Here is a 21,773-nt window from a genome sequence, read left to right on the forward strand (position 1 = left end):
CACAGTTTTGTATATGGGAAGCCTACTGTTTTAACAGTTGCTTGCATGAGCCTGGGTAGAAAGAACACTCCTCTACTCCAGCAGTCATTATCTCCCTACAACTCTTTTGAGGATTATGGGTTATGAGTAGTCTCTTCCCATCCATAATATGCTTTGGACCTAGACTTGTATAGGTATTGTTTACATAGCCATAGTTCCTGAGGGTTCCTAGGTATAACAGCTGTACCATGTCCAGAAAATAGAATTTTCACAGTATTGTCTACTCTCTGGCTTTTAGACTCTTTGCCTTCGTTTGAGGAGAGCCTAAGAGAGGATGATTGAGATATATCCCATTTAGTGCTAAGCACTCAAGTCACTTCTTAGCACCTGGACCAGTTACGATTTCCGGTGGTTTAATTACCCCCGATACAAACAAACTTTTCTGACCATTGCTGAAAACATTATTAGTTTATGAATATAATAATTTTTGACACCTATTCATTTGGAAAGGGAACAGTAGTTTTTTGTTTTTTTTTAATGGCTATGACTTTTCTTCTGAGCCATAGTCTTTTGACCAGGTTCACAGTATTTTTGTGACCTAAAATTTATCTAAACATAAAAGCTGTTGGTTACCTTTCAGGACAGTTATGCCAGTACTTTGCACCACTGAATATATCTTGCTTGACCGGTATTGTAGCTTGCAAGGTCTACAGCTGGGTTCACACTTAATGCCTTTTCTCCAATAAGATCCATCTCTTTTAACACTGTGAAAGCTAGCCATCAGAAAGGTAGAGTGGAAAGGTCTAATTTATGTCCCTCTTGATATCTTTGTGTATTGCAACCTAAAATGTATCTTCAGTAGTAGGGTCTTAGTATCTGCTTCCAGTGGGCAACCAAAGAACTCTAGCAATAGCTTGTGTTGTTTTGAGGGCCTCTGGGGTCTCCCTGGGTGGCAGTGGGATTCTTCCTTTTTTTTTTTTTTTCTTTTTAAATCTTTACTTCTGGGAGCAGCAATAAGATAAAGAATGTGTTTTATTGTATTACCTTTTAAAAATATTGGAGAGCAAAACAGTTATTTTATTGTATAAGGATAATCTTGATTTTTTTTTCCCCTCAGAATATAGCAGTTGTACATTTTTTAACTTAATTTACAAAATTTAAGTGGCTGAATTGATTCTATCACAAAGACTGAAATTTAAGTCCTCTATTTGATATACATTCCAGATTTAATTTTCATTTGTAATTATAACTTTATGCCTGTAAAGGTTATTAGCACTTGGTAGAACTTTCAGTATTTTAAAATTGGGACAGAAGCATAATCTTCATTTTACTTCTATACTTTCTGCCTAAAAATGTTGTAATTTATATTTTAAAGTTTCTCAGCCGTAGCCTGATATGATGTCAATGTTTAGGCAGAAACAGGGATTGTCAGATTGAGAACAAATTTGAGTCCAGCTGGACAGCAAGACTGACTGTAGGGTGATGGTACTCATTGGTAAATATTTCTGCTTATAACATTGATTTGAAATTTTAATTTTATGTAGAACAGGCTCATGTCCTTTTCAATCACTTAACACTGCTTTCAGTCTTTTAGATAACCTTTTTCTCTTCTCCCATTAAGAGAACATTTCACTACTGATTGTGGTCTTCTGTTTTGCAGAATAACAGCTATCCACCAATGTCAGATCCATATATGCCTAGTTACTATGCTCCATCCATTGGATTTCCATATTCTCTTGGGGAAGCAGCATGGTCCACGGCTGGAGATCAGCCCATGCCATATCTGACAACCTATGGACAAATGAGTAATGGAGAACATCATTACATACCAGATGGTGTTTTTAGTCAACCAGGGGCATTAGGAAATACCCCTCCATTTCTTGGTCAACATGGATTTAACTTTTTTCCTGGTAATGCTGATTTCTCTACATGGGGAACAAGTGGATCTCAGGGACAATCAACACAAAATTCTGCTTATAGTAGCAGTTACGGCTATCCACCTAGTTCTCTTGGGAGAGCTATTACTGATGGACAGGCCGGATTTGGCAATGATACTTTGAGTAAGGTGCCTGGCATTAGTAGTATTGAGCAAGGCATGACTGGACTGAAAATTGGTGGTGACCTGACAGCTGCAGTGACAAAAACTGTAGGTACAGCCTTGAGCAGCAGTGGTATGACTAGCATTGCAACCAATAATGTGCCCCCTGTTAGCAGTGCAGCACCTAAACCAACTTCTTGGGCTGCTATTGCCAGAAAGCCTGCAAAACCTCAACCGAAACTTAAACCCAAGGGCAGTGTGGGAATTGGGGGTTCTGCTGTGCCACCACCTCCTATAAAACACAATATGAATATTGGAACTTGGGATGAAAAGGGGTCAGTGGTAAAGGCTCCACCAACCCAACCAGTTCTGCCTCCTCAAACTATAATCCAGCAGCCTCAGCCATTAATTCAACCACCACCATTGGTGCAAAGCCAACTGCCTCAACAGCAGCCTCAGCCACCACAACCACAGCAGCAACAAGGACCTCAGCCACAGGCCCAGCCTCACCAAGTGCAGTCTCAACAGCCACAGTTGCAGAATCGTTGGGTAGCTCCTCGGAATAGGGGAACCGGCTTCAACCAGAACAATGGAACAGGCAGTGAAAACTTTGGTTTAGGTGTTGTACCTGTTAGTGCTTCACCTTCTAGTGTAGAGGTGCATCCAGTGCTGGAAAAACTAAAGGCCATAAACAATTATAATCCCAAAGACTTTGATTGGAACCTGAAGAATGGACGTGTGTTTATAATTAAGAGCTATTCTGAGGATGATATACACCGTTCCATCAAGTACTCTATCTGGTGTAGTACTGAGCATGGTAATAAGCGTTTGGATGCAGCTTACCGTTCCCTGAATGGGAAAGGCCCACTCTATTTGCTCTTCAGTGTGAATGGCAGTGGACATTTTTGTGGAGTGGCTGAAATGAAGTCTGTTGTAGACTATAATGCTTATGCTGGTGTTTGGTCTCAGGATAAATGGAAGGGCAAATTTGAAGTTAAATGGATCTTTGTCAAAGATGTTCCCAATAACCAATTACGACATATTCGCTTAGAAAATAATGACAACAAACCAGTAACCAATTCAAGAGACACTCAAGAAGTACCCCTAGAAAAAGCAAAGCAAGTGCTTAAAATAATTGCTACTTTCAAGCACACCACCTCAATCTTTGATGACTTTGCACATTATGAAAAGCGTCAAGAGGAGGAGGAAGCCATGCGAAGGGTAAGAAAGAATTCAGTAATTTTTGTGTAAGAATTCTTCCTCATGGGAAGAGTGTATGGAATGGTATCCCTTTATACTTGTTACAGTCTGTGAATCAACAGTTTAAGAAACAGAACTCTAATCCCCTCTCTCTTGCCTTTCTACTGATCTTAAATGTTAGCTTGCAGAAAAAATACACTTAAAGTTTGAAGCACTATTTTCAAATGTTTGATGTTGCTTCGTTTTATTAAAAAAGTAGTCTGAGTGTGAATGAGTATATGCATGGTTTACAAAATATAGTATATAATTTATAGGACCATAGCAAGTGTAAGGAAATAGAGTAAAAGTTTGACATTTGGAAGGGACATAGATTTGTTAGGGCATGTTTTTTTAAAATTAAATCTGTTGCATTTGATTGTCTCACATTAAAGTGCCTTCTGTGAGTATGAGACTTGGAGAAACTTCCTGAATTTATATATATTTGCATAAGATTGGTCTCTAGATAAGGCTGACTTGAGTTACTTTCTTCAGAACTGCAGCTTCAGTTTCGAAGAAATTTAACAAGAATGGGGAAAGTAGGAAATGAATAGGGTTTTTCATACTCAGTAAACACATTTCCTTTGAAAACAGGCAAGAGTAAATACCATCTACTATGGAAATACTTGTGGGAAAATTAATCTTAAGGTGTACACTTGTCTTCATGAAAAAATGACAGTGATTCATTTCTTTTTATGAACTCAAATATTGTATGACTTCATATATGTGCAGCAGAAGAAATTGCTTCAGTTAACATTGAGTACTGTGGTGAATTCTGCTCAACTAAGGATCTCCAGTAATTAGTTTCCAAACCTTAGGGCTCAGAAGAATTGGAGTGTTTGTGAAACACACTTCTTTATGTATTTAGTAAAGGATTTTAGCTACATTTCTAACAAGCACCCTAGGCAATTCTGGTGCTAGTCTTACAATGCTGGACTGCCAGAAACTGCTTTGGCGTGATGTAGACTGCTATTTGCACCTCAGTGGACTTGATGAAATGAATTACTAAATATAGAGTTTTCTCGAAGTTAAATGTGGGAAGTGAGGAAAATAGGAGGATCAGAAATTGCCAGTGAGTCTTCAGCTTAGCAGTTAAATAGTCAGATTGTAATTGTCATAAGACAGTGGATTGGGAGAATAGTTTGGAAGGTGGATGGTGTGATGCAGGGATAGATGTGTTTTGGGGATATGTTTTATTTTAAGATTTTTGAGAAATACAGGTAGGAACATCCTTGATTTTATTTTATTTTTTTAAAGACCGTTGATAGGCATGAGAGTCAGATTTGGGGCCTTTTGTTTTTAATAGCTGAATCTGTTGAAATGGGATAAGATTTTCTAGGAGAAAAGATAGGGCCAGAAAATAACTTAGAAGCCTTTTCTTTTTTCTACCACCAATATCTCTTTCCTACTTAGTCTGAAAATTTATAGTTTTGACTTTTATTAATTTTTGTTTTTTAATATATTTTTTCTTCACTGATATTTATGACAGATGTGTTATACCTACCTCTCGTAATATATACAACAGAAAGAGAAACAGTGAGAGAAACTTTAATTTTTTACCTTCGTATTGTTTCATCATTTCCTACATCTTTATTTTGAATTCATATATCAGTATTTTAGTAAGGATAATTTAATGATGAATTTTCTTAAAGCCCTTCTAATTAAAAGTGAGCGAATTCTTTTAGTCAGTAATATACATGAACAGTTTTGTTGGCTGTATGAGTGTTTACTACTATGTCTGTTAAGCAGAACAGTAACTGTAGGCTCTCCTCTAGGGCCTATGACTATCTAGGACCAGATTCCTGGCCCTGGTAATGGTGTCAGGTATTGCTTTGCAAAAAACTTGGTTTACAATTGTATACACTGAATCCAACCTTTGCTTTAATATTTTGAACACTTTATAATGGGTAAAATCTTCTATGTTTATCTCCTTGCCATTGGTTTTTTTTTTTTTTTAACTGAGTTTTCCCCATTCCTGGCAATGTGAGTTCTCCTGTTTGCTTTTTCAGACAACAAGATTTCTGTGGAGGAGCCATATAAAGTTTAGGATGTTAGGATCTCTATTTCAAATGAAAGATTTCAAGGGAATGTGAAGTTGTGAGAGAAATCAATGCTAGTCAGTATTTGTGTAGGTACTCTCTTGGACACATTCTTAGATTTGAACAGACAGTTTTCATTATATTTGAGTAAAATGAAGTTTCATGAAACAACCAACATTTAAAAAGGAATAGGATAATTCAGGAATCAAAAGATGTATAAGATATAAAACAGAAGCCTCACCTCATGTAGTGGTTCATGCTTTTAATTCCAGCACTCAGTAGGAATAGGCAGGTGATACCTGGGTTTGGGATGAGTCTGGTCTACGTACATAGTGAGTTCTAGGACAGCTGGCACTATGTAGAGACCCTTTAAAAGCATACAGCTGTATACATACATACATACATACATACATACATACATACATACATACATACATACAACTGTATACTTACATATATACATACATATTTACATACACACACATATAAAACAGTTTGTCTAGTAGGAAGGATTTCCATTCCTATGTAATTGGAGCAGAATACTAAAAAGTTATTGAAAAATTAAAACAAGTTTATCAGATTAAAAAAATGTGAGCAAGCAGATTAATGGGAATATACTTATACTCTTGTGTTAGAGCTTGATGACGTTTTAGAAGTTCAAATTGACGAACTTAACCAAATGCAGACTTAATGGACTTGAAAATACAAAAGGAAAAAGATGTAATGGAAAGAGAAGTGGTATGAGTTTTTTAAGCACTAGGGGGAAAAAAATGAAAGGGAAGGATAATTATAGGAACCATTTTCAGGATCACATGTTTTCAGATTGAGTGGGCCTGCCTACCAAATCATTATCAGGTTAGTATAAAATAAAACAAAGAACAGACATGAAAGGAGAAAATCTTTAAATCTTCTAGAGCAAAAGACACTACTGAGGAAGGGTAAGCAAAATATTCAGAAATGTCTTCTCTCTGGCTGTAGGTATGAAAAGTGAAATTGAGGCTTCTGAGAACTTAGCCTACATAGTTCTTTTTTGTTTTTGCTGTTGTTTCTTTGTTTTTTGGGTGTTTTGTTGTTGTTGTTTTTTAAAGAAGGGGTAAAAGAGGCATTTCAACTGAAAGAAAAAAGTTGAAGAAATGCTGATAAATCCTGGTAGCTATTGGTTATATTGGAATAAATATCCCCCTACTCTCCCTCCTCCCCTACACAATGAGGGTCTCAATATATTTCTAATTACAGGTTTGCTACTCAAGAGCAGAAGGAATCTTTTTAAGCCTAACAAAATGAGCACTTGATTGGGAAGGTCTTGGCAGAGGGAGGAATATGGGAGGAAAAACAAACCTATGGATAATCTTGGTTGATACAGGGTATTAGCTAGAGAACACAAGTATTTGTTCTATGTTCATTTCTTAGTTATTTAGAAAAATGACTGTCACATGGATTTTAGTAGATAGTGCCAAGTATGTAAGGGTTCTAAAACAATGGACGTCAACCTTCCTAATGCTATATTGAAGGGTTCTTCAATACAGTTCTTCATGTTTTGCTGACCCAACTATAAAATTACTTTTCTTGCTGCTATAATTGGCCTACTGTTATGAATTATAATGTAAATAACTGATAGACAGGATATCTGATATGTAACCCCTACCCAAAGTGGTGGTGACCCACAGGTTGAGAACTACTGCCTTAAACAATCTCTTGCAAAGTTTTAATATCTGGGAATTTTTCTTCCTTAATGGTCTAATCTCTATTTACTAGTTGTTCAATATTAATAATAGATGCTACCTGTTGATTTTTCTATTTGTGCATATAGTAAGTTATAAAAGTTCAGTTCTAGCTAAATCATTAGATTCAGTGGGAGACACATTTTCTATTTCTGAAGGAAACACAGTTTATTGTTAAATTTTATGGTAATTTAAAGAACAGTGCCTTTGGCATATTATTTAAACCTCTGTGATATAACATTAAATTTGATAAACATCAAACTGTAGTAGGAAATTATAGTATCCAATTGATGAATCAAGAATTTTAGTAGTAACAAAGTTATAGTGATAAGATAGCAGCTGAATTTAAAATGGGGATGTGAGAAGAGAGGAGATTTTTCAATCTTGAATTCTAGGCAAGTGTTTACTCAGTCCCAGGATCTTTATTATAACTTGCTTCCAGAAGAATTGTTTGTATGCACTGTCCCTCTGAGTAAGCTCATGTCCTTGAGAATGAGAAGAAAATCAAGAAGACCTGAGTGTATTTGTCCAGTATAAATTTTAGTTACACTCATAGTAATAACTGTGACTATTTAGGTAATCCTTAGAAATTTTTCTGTCATAGTGTTGAGTGAATCATCTATTTTATATCCTTTATAATTTTACTTTTATAAATTCAATTAAATACATCAGCAAACAATTTGGTATGAAGTTTTAGTATTTTTTAATTTAACCTGTATATTTTTATGTGTGCTAGAATTTGGCCTTTGTGTATGCCTGTGTACAGTTACTGTGGAGGAGAGAAGAGGGACCAAATTCCCTGGGACTGGAATTCCAGATGGTTTGAGAGACACCATGTAGGTACCTGGAATTTGAACCCAGATCTTTTAGAAGAGCTCCTGTTCTTACCCCTGAACCATCTTTCTACCTCCAGCTTTTAGTCTTAATAGCTGGCCTATTTTTGTTTTCTGTTGCTGTGACAGAGTATCTTTTGATTAACATTTTGTGACATTTTTTAATCTCTCTCCTTTTCTTCTCTTTTCTTTTCTACTCCCTTCAGCTTGCGGTGGCTGTGTTATATTTCAATGCTCCTAAAAAGGAGCTTTCTAGAAACAAATGACCTCTGTAGCTCATCAGATTAGTCCTAAGGCTTGGGGAAGAAATTTCCTTCCTACTTTAATTGTGAATACATATTAAACCAAAGAAGATTTCAATTACTAAGTGTATTGTTTTTATCAGCAAATTGAGGACCATATGTATTGTGGGATTTATTTGTTTTTTAAGGTAGTGGCTCACTCTGAAGTTTCTTGTTACCTTAGACTTTGTAACTTGGCTTCTGCCTCCCATGCATAGGGTTATAGGAATGTGCCTTTGTCCTTTTCATTTTTATAAATAATAGATTTCCTAACTTATCAAAGAAAACATTTTTCCTCCCAACTACCTCCCTTGATCCTCTTCCCTACCCTCCTCTTTTTTCCTTTTCTCTCCCTCCCTGTCTCTGTCTGTCTGTATGTTTGTCTGTCTGTCTCTCTCTCTCTCTCTCTCTCTCTCTCTCTCTCTCTCTCACTCACTCACTCACTCACTCACTGGTTTTCCTGGAATTCAATCTGTAGACCAAGCTGGCCTGAAACTCAAGACATTTAGCTGCCTTTGCCTCCCAAGTGCTGGTACCACTGCCTGGCCCAGAAAATATGAAATTTTCATGAAAAGGAAATTATGTATGATTCATTTCTCCAGGTAAATTGACCTTGTACTAAACCAAACTTCTTGGTTTTAGAGTAGTATTTTTTTTTTTCTTCCCCATCTGAGGAATATTTCCTTTCTATTTTTACCTCAGAAATGGATAGTGGTAAAGTTAGGGGAAAGCCTGCAGTTTCTTTTCCCTTGCAGTGCTGATGGTTCACAGTACTTAGTGTATTAGTTGTCTCTGGTTACCTATAGCATAATAAAGTCAGTGGCTTAACACATCTTGCAGGGTTTTTTCTTAGAAATCAGAGCAGACTGACTGAATTTTTAGTTTTAAAATCTCTTACAAAGTGGCAGTCTGTGCTGAGCCTCGGGTATCCTCTGAAGACTTGGTATGAGAGATTTGCTTTCAGAATCATGCCATTTTTGGTAGAATTTAGTTTAAGGCATGCTGGACTAGTGTCTTATTTTGTGTCCTTCTGGCCATAAGCAACTTGCTTCCAGACTGAAGAAGCAGTTTATTGGTAGAGTGCCAGTCCAGCATTCAAGAAACACTTCATAAAACAATGTGTAGTAGTTAGTAATAGGTCTGTAATCCCAGTATTCAACAGGTATCCAATAAGGCAAAGGTAGGATAATCATGAATTTCAGGTTGTCCTTGGCTATCTAATGTTTTGAGGCCAGTCTGGCATACACAACACCTGGTTTCAAAAAAGAAAAACAAACAAAAAACCATCAAAACAAACCCAAACAAATAAAATTAGGTAGACAGTAGCAACATAAGGAAGCAGTGTATATCTAGGTAGAATTAAAGCTTCTGTAGCTTATATTTATAGAAGTGACACCCTATTTCTGTTTTCTGTTCTGTTGACTAAAAGGAGTAGTCATTGGGTTTGATCCACACTTAAGGGAGAAATTAATAGCACAAAACTCTTTAATATAGAACACTGAAATCTATTTCTAAAGCTACTTTGCTCAGTGGTTAAGAGCACTGACTCTTCCAGAGGTCCTGAGTTCAAATCCTAGCAACCACATGGTGGCTCACAACCATCTGTAATGAGATCTGATGCCCTTTTCTGGTGCGTCTGAAGACAGGTACAGTGTACTTATATGTAATAAATAAGTAAAACTTTATAAAAAAAAAAGCTACTTGTTATAATTGCTTTAAATCTTTTTCACAAGTGAACCATATGGTTAAATCAAATCATGGTACCTGATTTGATTTATGATTTTTCTGAACATTTTTAAAATAATTATTAGGTATTCATTTTGATTTGGAACCTGAAAGAAATATTAAAGTCTGTCTGTCTATATCTATCTATCTATCTATCTATCTATCTATCTATCTATCTATCTATCTATCTATCTATCTACCTACCTACCTACCTACCTATCTATCTATCTATCTATCTATCTATCTATCTATCTATCTATCTATCTATCTATCTATCTTTCTATCTATCTGTGGCTAAAGATGGTTCACTGGATAAGAACACAGGGTGCTCTTTCAGAGGACTCAGATTCTCAACACCCAAATGGTGGTTCATAACCATCTGCAACTTCAGTTCCAGGATGTCCAACATCCTCTTCTAGCTTCTGTGAGTTTATCAGATATCCATGTGGTACACAGACCACATGCAAATAAAACACCAATTTTTGTAAAGAAAAAAATTTGTGAAGAACAGTTTTGTTCAAAAGTATAAAGTCATGGTAAGTTTCTCAGATTTTGGGTGATGTGTTGAGAGAGATGTTTAGAACAATAGAACCAGGTACTCTAGTAGTCTACAGTAGATGAAATTTGGGAAGAGTATAGAAATTGAAGTTTGAAAAATGTATCCATACATTTGTAAAAATGTTCAAGTAGCAGACATCCTTGAACAACCTGTGGTTTATTTGTTCTTTTTTAAAGAACAAACTAAGAGAATTTCATTGAAAAAGTATCTTAGCATAGGGATTAAATTTTGCTATGTTAAAGTGTAATAAAGACATATTAAAGTATCATTTTAGAAATACTCTAGCCATTTTGTGTGTGTGTGTGTGTGTGTGTGTGTGTTTACTTTTGAGACTTGAAGTGAAGCTTATGCCAGCTTCAGACTTGTTTTGTAGCCCAGATTGGCCTTGTATCCTCCATTGTCTATCTGTAGCCTCTAATGGATGAAAGAACTGGGTGTGGAGTGGAGTGGAGTGGAGTGGCACATACCTGAAATCCTAGCATCAGAGAGGGTACACACAATGGCTACAATCTCGCTAAAATGATACTTTAATATTCTTTCATTTAGTGTTTTTTCCATTTTACTAGTATAAGTAAAATTCCCCTTTTAATGTCTATAGCAATATTATTATATGTTAATAGTATACTATAATTATCCTGTATAATAATATATGTAATAATGTATAAGTATTATTTACTAGATGCTCAGAGGGGAAAAAAAGTCCCCACCAAATATTTAATTTCTGATTGAAATTGACTTACTGGGTCCTGGCAGGAAAATTTCAATTTACTAAGAGAAATTTCCAGTCTATTCTCTTACACATTTGAACATTTGTTGATTGCTTTTTAGAATTCTACTAACAGACACAGTATATTTGAGTCAACTCACTTCACCTTGCATATTTGAATGTTTGATGTTCTTAAACATGTATTTGCTATGTTTATTCATCAGGTAAATATTGAATGAAAGGTTACCAGTAGCTGCTAAATATATCTTTACTGTGTAGAGAACACAGTATCTGTGTCCTATTAGGAGAGTATTCTAGTTATCATTGTCTTGTTAAATTCATTTGTAAGTATTTTTGCATGTTTTTATAAGTGGGGTTTAAATGTTGAGTTTATTTATTTATTTTTGAATTATTTTATTTATATGACTACACTGTAGCTGTCTTCAGATACACCAGATCAGGGCATCGGATCCCATTACAGATGGTTGTGAACCACCATGTGGTTGCTGGGAATTGAACTCAGGACCTCAGGAAGAGCAGTCAGTGCTCTTAACCGCTGAGCCATCTCTCCAGCCCCCAGTTTATTTTAATTGCTTACTGTTAGCTTATGTTTTTTTATTCACTGATATTCCCAGATTCATGCATTAGTTGTGTTTGCACGTGCATACACTTGCATGTGCATGTGGATGCCAGAAGTTGATGTCAGATGTCTTCCTTTATTCTGTACATTGTTTTTGGGAGAAACTTCCTTCCTTATTCTGTAACACACACACACACACACACACACACACACACACACACACACACACACACACACACACACACAGTTTGTTTTAAAAGTCTTAACACACACACACACACACACACACACACACACACAGATTGTTTTAAAAGTCTTGCAACCCTGGACTGTCGTTATGAGACTTGTATTCTGGGTTCCTGTGTGATCGATCATCTAACGTAATTTCAGTTTTCTGTGCTTTTTATGTTTGTTTGATGTGCTTATCTGTTTTACTAAGGAAAGCATGCTACATTTTCCTATTATGACTGTTAGCTATTTCTTATAAGTTTACTTAGTATAAAATTGCTTTTAAAAACTTGAGTGTACCACTTATACTTTTTTAAATGACCACGTCTGTCTGTAGCACTAGCTTTCATCTCTGACTGTTAACCATTTTGTCTGACATTTATTGTCTTGTTTGTTATTTTAACTTTTCTTTGTCCTTGTCCTTTGGGTTTATTTCTCATAAACATATAATGCAAGATTTAAGGAATTCTTACAGATTTAATATTTCTGGATCAGTATACATTTCTGTTGACTCGTGTTATAAAAATATAAATAATTTATTTTTATACTTATTTTCTAAAATGTTTTACTCTTCTTATATCTTAGACTAAATGAGTTTCCTTTTTTTTCCTTCTATAGTTTTCCTTGCTATCTCCTTTTCTGTCCTTTCAACTGAAAATTCTGCTTTACAAAGAGATGCATTAAGTATATAATCTGTGTATTTTAGTGATTCTATCTATAAAAGTTGATTATAGTTCAAACTGAAACATCCAATTTATAAACAAAAGTTATTCCTAATTGATTACTTTTCATACCTTTCTGTCTAAAGTAGCTTTAGGTAGTTTACCCCTCTACTTTCTATTCTCCTTATTCCCTGTTCCTCTTCTCCCCTAATATGGCAAAGAACTTCTTGAGAGACAGTCTTTAGGCCTCTTTTATTCTTGATGTGAAAAGTTATGATATACTGAATGTGAGAATAAGTAGAAGACTTTTTAATCAAAGTCATTTCAAATTAGTACTGAACTCTTGAATAAATACTGACTTAATATACCTTTAATTTAATGCAATTTAATTTAATGATTTGATATACCACACATCTAAACTTCACTGCAGGGACTCAAAAACAAAACAAAGAACAAACAAAATACCAAATACATAATGTTCTCACCTTAAATCGTGTAGGATGTAAAGAAGATAGTGTATCTTGAAATAGGCCTTTGTTTATGAAGTAATTTAAGAGTTAGATATAGATATAGATATATATATAGCGAGATAATAATTAGTATTTGAAGAGCTGTATCTAGAGATGATTTACATTATATGTGCCTTAGTTAAAATCACTACATATTGATTGTATTTTGTTATAATATTTATTTTTTTTTTCAGGAGAGAAATAGAAACAAGCAATAACCACCGTGTGGAGATGGTCCTATTAAAATGACAACACTAATGATGTAGACTCTGGAAATGCCTAATAAGTCAAAGAAGACGTTATTAAAGCTTTTTGTTTTCTGCTTAAGGTGACATCTTTGAACCCTTTTAACACAAAATTGACTCTTCTTGTAATGGTTTTCATCAGCGCATCTGCCCTTATTCTCTCACCAAACACACTTGAGAACTGTAACTTCATCAAGCACTTTGTGTCCTGAAGCTTTTACCAGTACCTGCTGTCTTTTGTAATTATGCATCCTAGCTAAGGCACAGAAGACTGAATGAATTGCAAGGATTCATTAACTCTTTGAATTTGTTAAGTACTAACAGTTAACCAATAGAAGTGGTTCAATGATGTAAGAGTCTCACTGCTTCAATCTTTTCATTGTTGTAGTTTTTAAATTGTCAATTTTTAGCTATTTGACAGATTAAAAACAAAATAATCATGCCATATTTAGTCCTGGAGTTCAAGTCTGAATGTTTATGTGAAAAATTATTGTAGCAAACTTTTAATATGGCAAAGCAACCTTATGCTCTATTTTAGCCAAACAATACATAATCTAAAATTATATATTAGAACATTTCCCTTGTCTTCAAACTACTTGATGTAACAAAATATTGATATGCAGCTTGGTGAATCTCACCAATTAATGCACCCCCTCCTTTCCAATTATATGTACACTGAGAATATGGGTTGGTTTGAGGGATTATTTTGTTTCTACCACTTAATGAATCTCAACATTTTGAGTAAATGTACCTCAGTCTAATCAGACTTTTTATGACCTTTATAACTACATTTAAAACCCTTAAATTCTATTTCTGGGTGTTTGCGAGCCTGATTGCTATCATGAAGTAAAAATTTATTACTCTAGGTATTCACTAGATAAATAAAGATAGTTCTTGTTTAGTAAGCATATACTGTTTCTCAACTCTTCTCCAGCTTTTGCAGTGTACTGGCATCCTTAAAATACTTTGAAAATATGGCCTTGATCCATGAATTAAATCAGTATCTAAGTGAATGTGTTGACGTTTTATTGATGAGATCTATATACATGGGAATACAGTATATATCTGGGTATTCTTATAGATAATCTTTTTAACATCCTATTTTTTTCATTAATTACATATCAATATTAATTTTGTATCTTGAAACAAATTGATTTTGTATAATTGAATGTGTTGTGCATCTGTATTTGATTTGATGGCATAAGGTTATGAAAATAATGTCCTTCCCCTTATAATACTGTTTTGAAAGGAGAAAGCTATGTAGAATGATATGTTAAGGGTGAAAATAGCAATACAGTAGATTTGAATGTCCTTATGATCTGCATTAGTTCATTTATGTTTACATCGTGTTTAGAGATATTATCATTTGCTCTTGTCTTTGCTCACTTCAATTCAAAAGCCTCGTGACTGATATTTCTTTGAAACTTTGATTTATATAATTTTTATACAATGTCTTAGAATGTACAAATATTGTATTTTTTTATTAAAATACAGTATTTGTAGATGACCATAGCTACTTCACAATTACTTGTTAGTCCCAGTGTAGTTATGTCAGTGTTTACTGAAGGGAACACAAAAATATTAATGGTTTATTACAGAATGAAAACTTTCTTAAAGGAAGATTGCACCTATTTTACCTTTTTGAGACTAAGCCATGAAATCTTGTAATATGTCTCTTATCTATTTATAATGAAAGTTGGCATTTGGGTATAGTCAGCACAGCAATGTTCTATATCCTTAAGATTGTATAAGTAGGACATTTTAAAGATGACACATGTCATTCTGGAACTCCTACTAGAGAAAACTGTAAAAGGGTGACCTTGTAGGAAGGAGCTGAGTCCTCCCCCTGAGGTTCTCTTTTTCTTGGTGCTTTATTAGCAACTCTGGATATTTTTATAAAACTAGTTACATTATAAACTAATTCAGTCTTGTTTAATTTACATTAGGTTTTATGTAAGAAATGTCATTGAAATACCCAATGAGCAGGCTGATTGCAGTAGACTCAGACAGGGCCAGTGAATCTCAGCTGAGAGTCTATTCGTGGTGAGGAGAACATCCCAGTGCCTTTAACCTGAATTTCTAATCTTATGTGAAATGGGTGCAGCATTCCTTTGGACAAAAGCTTCCACTTGGTAATTTTGTTTTTCTCACTTTAAGTATTCCCCAAAGCACCAACTTTCTCTTCCTTCTTGGTCAGTCAGTATATTGTAAGATTATTTTCCATTAAATGAAATCATTACAGGTTGTCTTTAAAGTACAACCAACAGAATGTTTCTTAACTGCGGGGACCAAAAGGGAGAGACTCTGAGCTCTACAAGAGTATATATATAATAAAATGTTTGAATAATATTAAATTAAGACATTATTGGTCCTGTGATTTCTTGCTCAGTGTTTTTCCAATTTGTCATTTGAATGATTCTTACTAAAGTTATTTTATGTGGGTATTTTATTTTTAATGGTATTATAGTTTGTATATTTAACAGTAAGGGGGAAAGTAACCAAAATTAGTATTCTTTCACTATACATATTGGTACTTGAAATTTCCTTTAAAAAAATCAACAAAAAACTCAACCTTTTAGTGCTTAATTCCTCATTTTAACCTGTGATCTTTCTAATTGAAAAGCTGTGTTATTTTTTGAGTACCATGCATGTGGGGTTAAGCTGATGTTTAAACAGTTTGCAGTAAAAAAAAAAAAAAAAACAAAAAAACAAAAAAAAAAAACCAAAAAAAAAAACTTAATCAGCTTAAGTCAATCATTTCAAGTGCGTTCTGCATCCTTTAAAGTAAGTTTGTGAGATTTTAAGAGAATTGTGTTTTCATTAAATTTTGTGTATTTTTTGTTATGCCATGTAAATTCCCTTTTTCTTATGATTAAAGGAAGGGTATGATAATATAATTAGTTCATTTACATTCACGTGTAGCAGTTACATGAGAATTTAAATTTTATCGTGTTTGGGTTTGTTCATTCCTGTGAATGATGGTACAGTAGGTGAGATTTTTTTGTTATGGTACCGAACTCATCATTTGGTCCTCTTTAATCTCTGAGGGTTTCAATAAAAATCGTTCACTCTAATTTGTGTTCTTTCCTTTTTAGCTATCTTTATAAATATATGCTGCCTGCCAGAAAATAACTTTTGCCTATTACCTATTTTCCTGATTGACAAATGCATGTAACTTTCTCATTTTAGTCAGCTATTTAAATTATGTGAATTAAAGACAGGGAGGAAAGGATTACTTGTCTCATCAGCCTGTTTACTTACATGTTCTTAATACTTAAGACAGAGAAGCCTTTTTATTTTATTATTATTATTATTTTTTTTTAATGTAGTAGGCAGAAGTAGTGGTTCCAGCTGCCTAGAACCTATATTTTGGCTCCAAGGAATGTTTTTCTAACAAATTTTATATATTATTTTTTAGAATTTATAGAATTATATGATAGGGTCATGGTAATTCTGGATGGTATGTTGATCATTAACTTAGCTCTCTATAAAGCATTTGTTCAGATGAGAAAACTAAAAATTTAATTTTGTGTTCTCAAAACTATTTGTGTGAATACAAAAATCACTCATGTCAGACGCCCATGGCAGCTGCAGTAGCATCAGGCACTTTTTGATAATCTCCCCAAGAGAATGTTTGTTATCAGTGTACATAGAATTGAGAACAGTCATTATTCACCTATAGTTGGAACCTGATTACTCTTCACTGATCTTGCTTCTTGCTTCTTGATTTTGTGATTCTGTTCTAGGAACTAAGATATTGTTACAGTTAGAAGCTAATGCTTCCAGGTGGCTATCTTTGCTTTATACTTACATTAGTGCCTAACTAAGTATGGAATCTCAGGAGGGTAGTAGATTTATCTTCCTGCTAAAATGATAAACAGAATTCTTGTGTTCCTATTCATAGTGGTGGTAGGTTAAGTACAACTTATTCGTAAGTAGTATACCAAACCAGAATAAATTTAATTTTAGTTATCTATGTAATAATATTGGAGCTAAGTGTTAGTGAAAAATTATTTTCATGAAAACCTGTTATTGTCATCTTACTTTGTCCTCCAAAGAACATATATTTGAAGATTCCATATATTAAACTTTGATTTTTAACATACTGTACATTTTGAGATTCAGAATAGAATTTAGAATTGCATCTAGGTGGTATAGAAATAAGACATTTGAATTACATCCCACTGATAGGGTGGAAGTGAGCCTGTCTCTGTTGTTGCCATCAAATAGAACACAGCCAAGAGAGTGCATTTCTGAGATTTTGTAACCTGGTTAATTTAGTTAATACTCTACAGACTATAGTGACTAGCAGTGTCAAATGTTTTTTTCTTTGAAAGTAGTTTGACTGCATATGTAATTTTTGTGTTGTATTCAAAGTAGTGAACATCTGTCCCAAAGACATCCAAATTTTTTGCCTTCTGCCATTTTAAAATATCTTTCTATTCTTCATAAATCAGATTAGAACTGTTTACAGAAAATCTGGAAAGACAGTAGCCAAAGTTCCATCTCTCATAGTTATTAATAACTTAGAAATTAATCAGTTTTGCAGAAAATCTGAAAGGACAGATAAGCCAGTGATCTTATTTGTTTTGTACCCATCTCCCACCGTGCCTGATAACCTAGAAATTAATGTGTATGGATTCTTTAAAGGTAAACTGTATATATTAATTTTTTAGTTTTAACTAATGTTCCTTTGTCAGGCTCTCATCAAGAATACCGTGGCACTTCTAGCTTTCATGTCTCCTTGGTTGAAATTGTTTTTGGGGCTTCTGTTTGATGATGATAGAGTGTAGAATGTTCCTGTTTTGAAATCTGGCTGGTAATTCTCCTTTGTTTGGGTTATAACATGTAGTCCTCCTTTTTTCTGTCACATGAAGAATGGATACAGTAACATGACTGTTGATATTACACTTGGCATTTGTCTGTGGTGGTATTTGTCAGATATAAAATTATTTTTGTGTACTGCAATACCTGAGGTTAAATGTAGTCTGGTATATTCTATTCAAGTACTCTATTGCTGACCTACCTAAGCTTTCCTCTCCCTTCTGAGACAAGGATATGGTGACTGAATCAGCTTGCTTAAACTGAGAAGCACACCTCTGGGGTGCTTCTGTGAGAGAAGGCTTTTCCAGGGTAGATTCAGTAATGGGCATGACTAACCCTGAATGTGGGAGGAGCATCACCTGGTAGACTGAGGCACAGATAGAATGAAAAGAGGAGATAAGGAAATGGATGCTGTTCCTACTGACCACCTCTCTCCCTCACTCTTAGGTTCTGATAGCTACTGTCCTGTGCTCTTAGGTCATGTGAGACCATGCAGTTTTTTACTTTTCTGTGTCTGGCTTATTTTGCTTAACATAATGTTGATAAACTTCTTTCGAACATTCTAAGCAGATTTTTAATGTACTGGATGAGAAATGAGCTTCAGAGGTGATAATTACCCAAGTTAGTCTGTATTTTCTGGTGCCTTAAGAGAACAAATAGTAAAATGATGATAATAGGATTTCAAAACGATTAAATGAGATAATACCACCATGAGTTTGTATCCTTGAGCTTACTTTAAGTCCTCAAATATGAACTATCCTTTTCTGTTTATGAAGATTTTAGGGTCTGTTGTTTCTTTAGAAGTTATTTTAGGATAATCTTTACTGCATGAGTACAACTTGAAGTAGACTACTTTCTTGCTGTTTTATTGAGAACATGAGAACAATCACTGTAGTATTACAAAGCTTTGTTAATTATGTTACTGTTTGCTACATTTTCTTTTTAGTGCGTGGGCCTGCCTGGCCAGATTGTATTTTGGCCACATAGCCTTATATCCACTCACACATGTAAACATTGCTAGAACATTGCTCATGGTACACCCCACCCAACATCCCAGTCCTAGGTGCAGAGTAGTCAGGCTTCTAGACATAAAGATGAAAAGGGTGGTATATGAGAGTGAGAACTGATGTAGAATCAAAGGCAGATATCTTTGTGTTAACATTTAGTAACTGTTACCAATGACTTTTCTAAGACAAGTGTATCAGTAGTTTGTTTTGCTTGAACTGACTTTAAAAGGAAAGACCAAACCAACTTTTGTAAATATGGAGTAAATATAGAGGCATATGGTTAAAAGAAGCCCATCAGCAACTGAAGAATTCCCAGAAAGGAGAGCAGAAACTTGTCTTTTCCTTACTACAAATGCCCCCTGATGCTGTCATTTAAATATGTAGGCAAACTCCTCTGTGACCAGTCACATTTCAGAGCTGAAATAAGTGGTGCCTGTGTTATGTCATTTGTCACCAGAGGAATCGTGCAGTTTCAGATGATGAGGCATTTGGTGTACTCATAGTGAAATGTCACCTTATTCTAGTACTAAGGAAAATACTTGTTTATACTTAATTATAAAAATTTTGAGTAGCATTATTAGACATACTAGCTCCAACAAGTACCCATTTACTTGGGACTCATTGGGTTAATTTGTTTTGTGTTGGCCAGGAAGTGCTTTGACCTGGGATTGTATAGTTGGTATGTATGTGGTGTCCATGAGGACCAACTATGGATGAGAATTATTCAGAATAATATGTAGAACCTGTATATTCCTTGCTTTCCCCAAACTACAGGATAGCTGCTTACCAGTATTTGTATCGTGTCAGGTGTTACAGGAAGCTAGAGGTAGTTGGAAGTGTGCTTGAAGGTCCTTGCAGTGATTTAATACTAAACTTGAGCATCCAGAGAAGTCCTGTGTCATCCCCTGAAGATACTCAAAGCATTTTCTTGCCTTAGAAAAAGTCATTTGTGCTTTTGTAAAAAGCTCTTTACTCCCATTGTGTTTGTTGCTATTAGAAGTTGTAAGTATACAAATTGATCAAGTATGACAGAATTGTTTATAAAGTAATTTGGCTGCTTTGGATGTACCTGATAAAAGTTAGCTGTCCTGGTAGATTTGAAACTGTAAAAATTTGTGGGAAAATTGTAAAAATGGAGAAGCTTGCACTTATTGTTTGCAACTAATTGTTCAGTTCTTACTTCACTGAGAACTCTTATATGATATACTGGAGGTTACAGAGGAAAGACATATTCTTTACTCAAAGGGAAATAATGAACTGATGTTAGCCAGTGCAATTAAAGTGTATTTTTAAGCAGTTTAAGATTTGTGTGTATCACTCTTAATAATTCATTTCTCAACAATCATACTTAATTTAAATTGTTAAGTTGTAACCTAAATTACATTTACTAAAGTTTGGAAGGTTATTTTTCTTCATAGTAAGTTGACTTCCTTTGTATGTGACTGCCTATTTATATGTGTAGTCATAAACTTATGCTTTTTCAAATTAAAAAAAAAAAAAGGAAAAGTACTTAAGCCGCTTAGAAAGTTCACCATGCTGGTGGTCCTTCCATCCTAGTTTCAGGTGTGCTGAGTAACACCTTTCAAATGAAAAGTTGGAGAGACGCAATGTATCTCGGATCAGTTTCAGTGCCTAAGGCCAAGGAATGTCAGGTTTTAGGGACTGCTTAACCATTGTCTGTCCTTTCTCAGAACTTATATAGCAACCTATTTCCTTTTACTATTAGGGAGTTACTGGTTAAATATGTGCAATGAAATTATGTAGCCTCTGTTTTTTAGCTAAGTTTTTTTTTTTTTTAAAATTTAGTGCCCTTTTGTTTCCCAGGTACTGTTTTTTGGGTCAGGAAATAAAAACAGGTGGGATAAATAATGTAGAAATAAACTAATTTTGATCAGTGCCGATTGTTCAGACAATTGTATTAGGATTCTCTAGTAGAATGGAACTTATATGTTCAAAGATGTTTCCTTCTCTGCATATATATAATATATATAATACATATATAATTGCATATATAATATATAATACATATATATATATAATTACATATATATAATAGAGCTATATCTATTATCTGTCTGTATCTTATCTAGCTAGTTTATTAGAATGGTTTATAGGATGTGGTTCAGCTAGTCCAACAATGGCTGTCTACCAACGGGAGGTCCAAGAGTCCAGTAATTGTCCACAAGGATGCATCTCTCAGGTAGAGTCTTGAAGATGTAGGGTTTAATGCCAGTGAAGGAATAAGCTTGCTAGTGAGAATAAGAGTAGACAGGCAAAGAACAAAGCAAAGCTTCCTTTCATGACCTTTAAATAGGTTGTCAGCAGAAGGTATGAGCCACTTTAAGGGGGTTCTTCACACCTCGACTGATCTGGGTTAGAAGGGGATCTACATTGATTTGATTAATAACACTCACTCACTTGTGTATCTAGTCATTTTGGTTTTAATTAGTTCTAGGTGTAGTTGAGCTGACAACCAAGAATAGCAAACAGTAATCAAAATTTAAAAGGATTTTTACAAAAGTTATATTGGATAGCGTTATGGTGATTAAGGTTTCAAAAGACAAATGTCTAAGCGGTCATATTAGTCCAGTTCAGCACAGT

At 34.5% G+C, this 21,773-nt stretch overlaps 1 protein-coding gene across 4 annotated transcripts in view; it reads left to right on the top strand.

The window, feature by feature from the left end:
- Positions 1 to 15,699, top strand: part of Ythdf3 (YTH N6-methyladenosine RNA binding protein F3) — a 33,316-nt gene extending 17,617 nt beyond the window's left edge. For 3 of the 4 annotated variants that reach the window (XM_087626120.1, XM_087626114.1, XM_087626131.1), the window contains 2 exons: positions 1,640 to 3,238; positions 13,291 to 15,699. In XM_087626120.1, the coding sequence (XP_087482246.1) occupies positions 1,640 to 3,238; positions 13,291 to 13,314 (1,623 nt within the window). In that variant the 3' untranslated portion in view covers positions 13,315 to 15,699. 4 annotated transcript variants of the gene reach the window in all.
- Positions 15,700 to 21,773: the final 6,074 nt, after the last annotated feature.

Source organism: Rattus norvegicus, chromosome 2 (assembly GCF_021556685.1).
Source record: "Rattus norvegicus strain SHRSP/BbbUtx chromosome 2, alternate assembly SHRSP_T2T, whole genome shotgun sequence".
Classification (NCBI taxonomy): domain Eukaryota; kingdom Metazoa; phylum Chordata; class Mammalia; order Rodentia; family Muridae; genus Rattus; species Rattus norvegicus.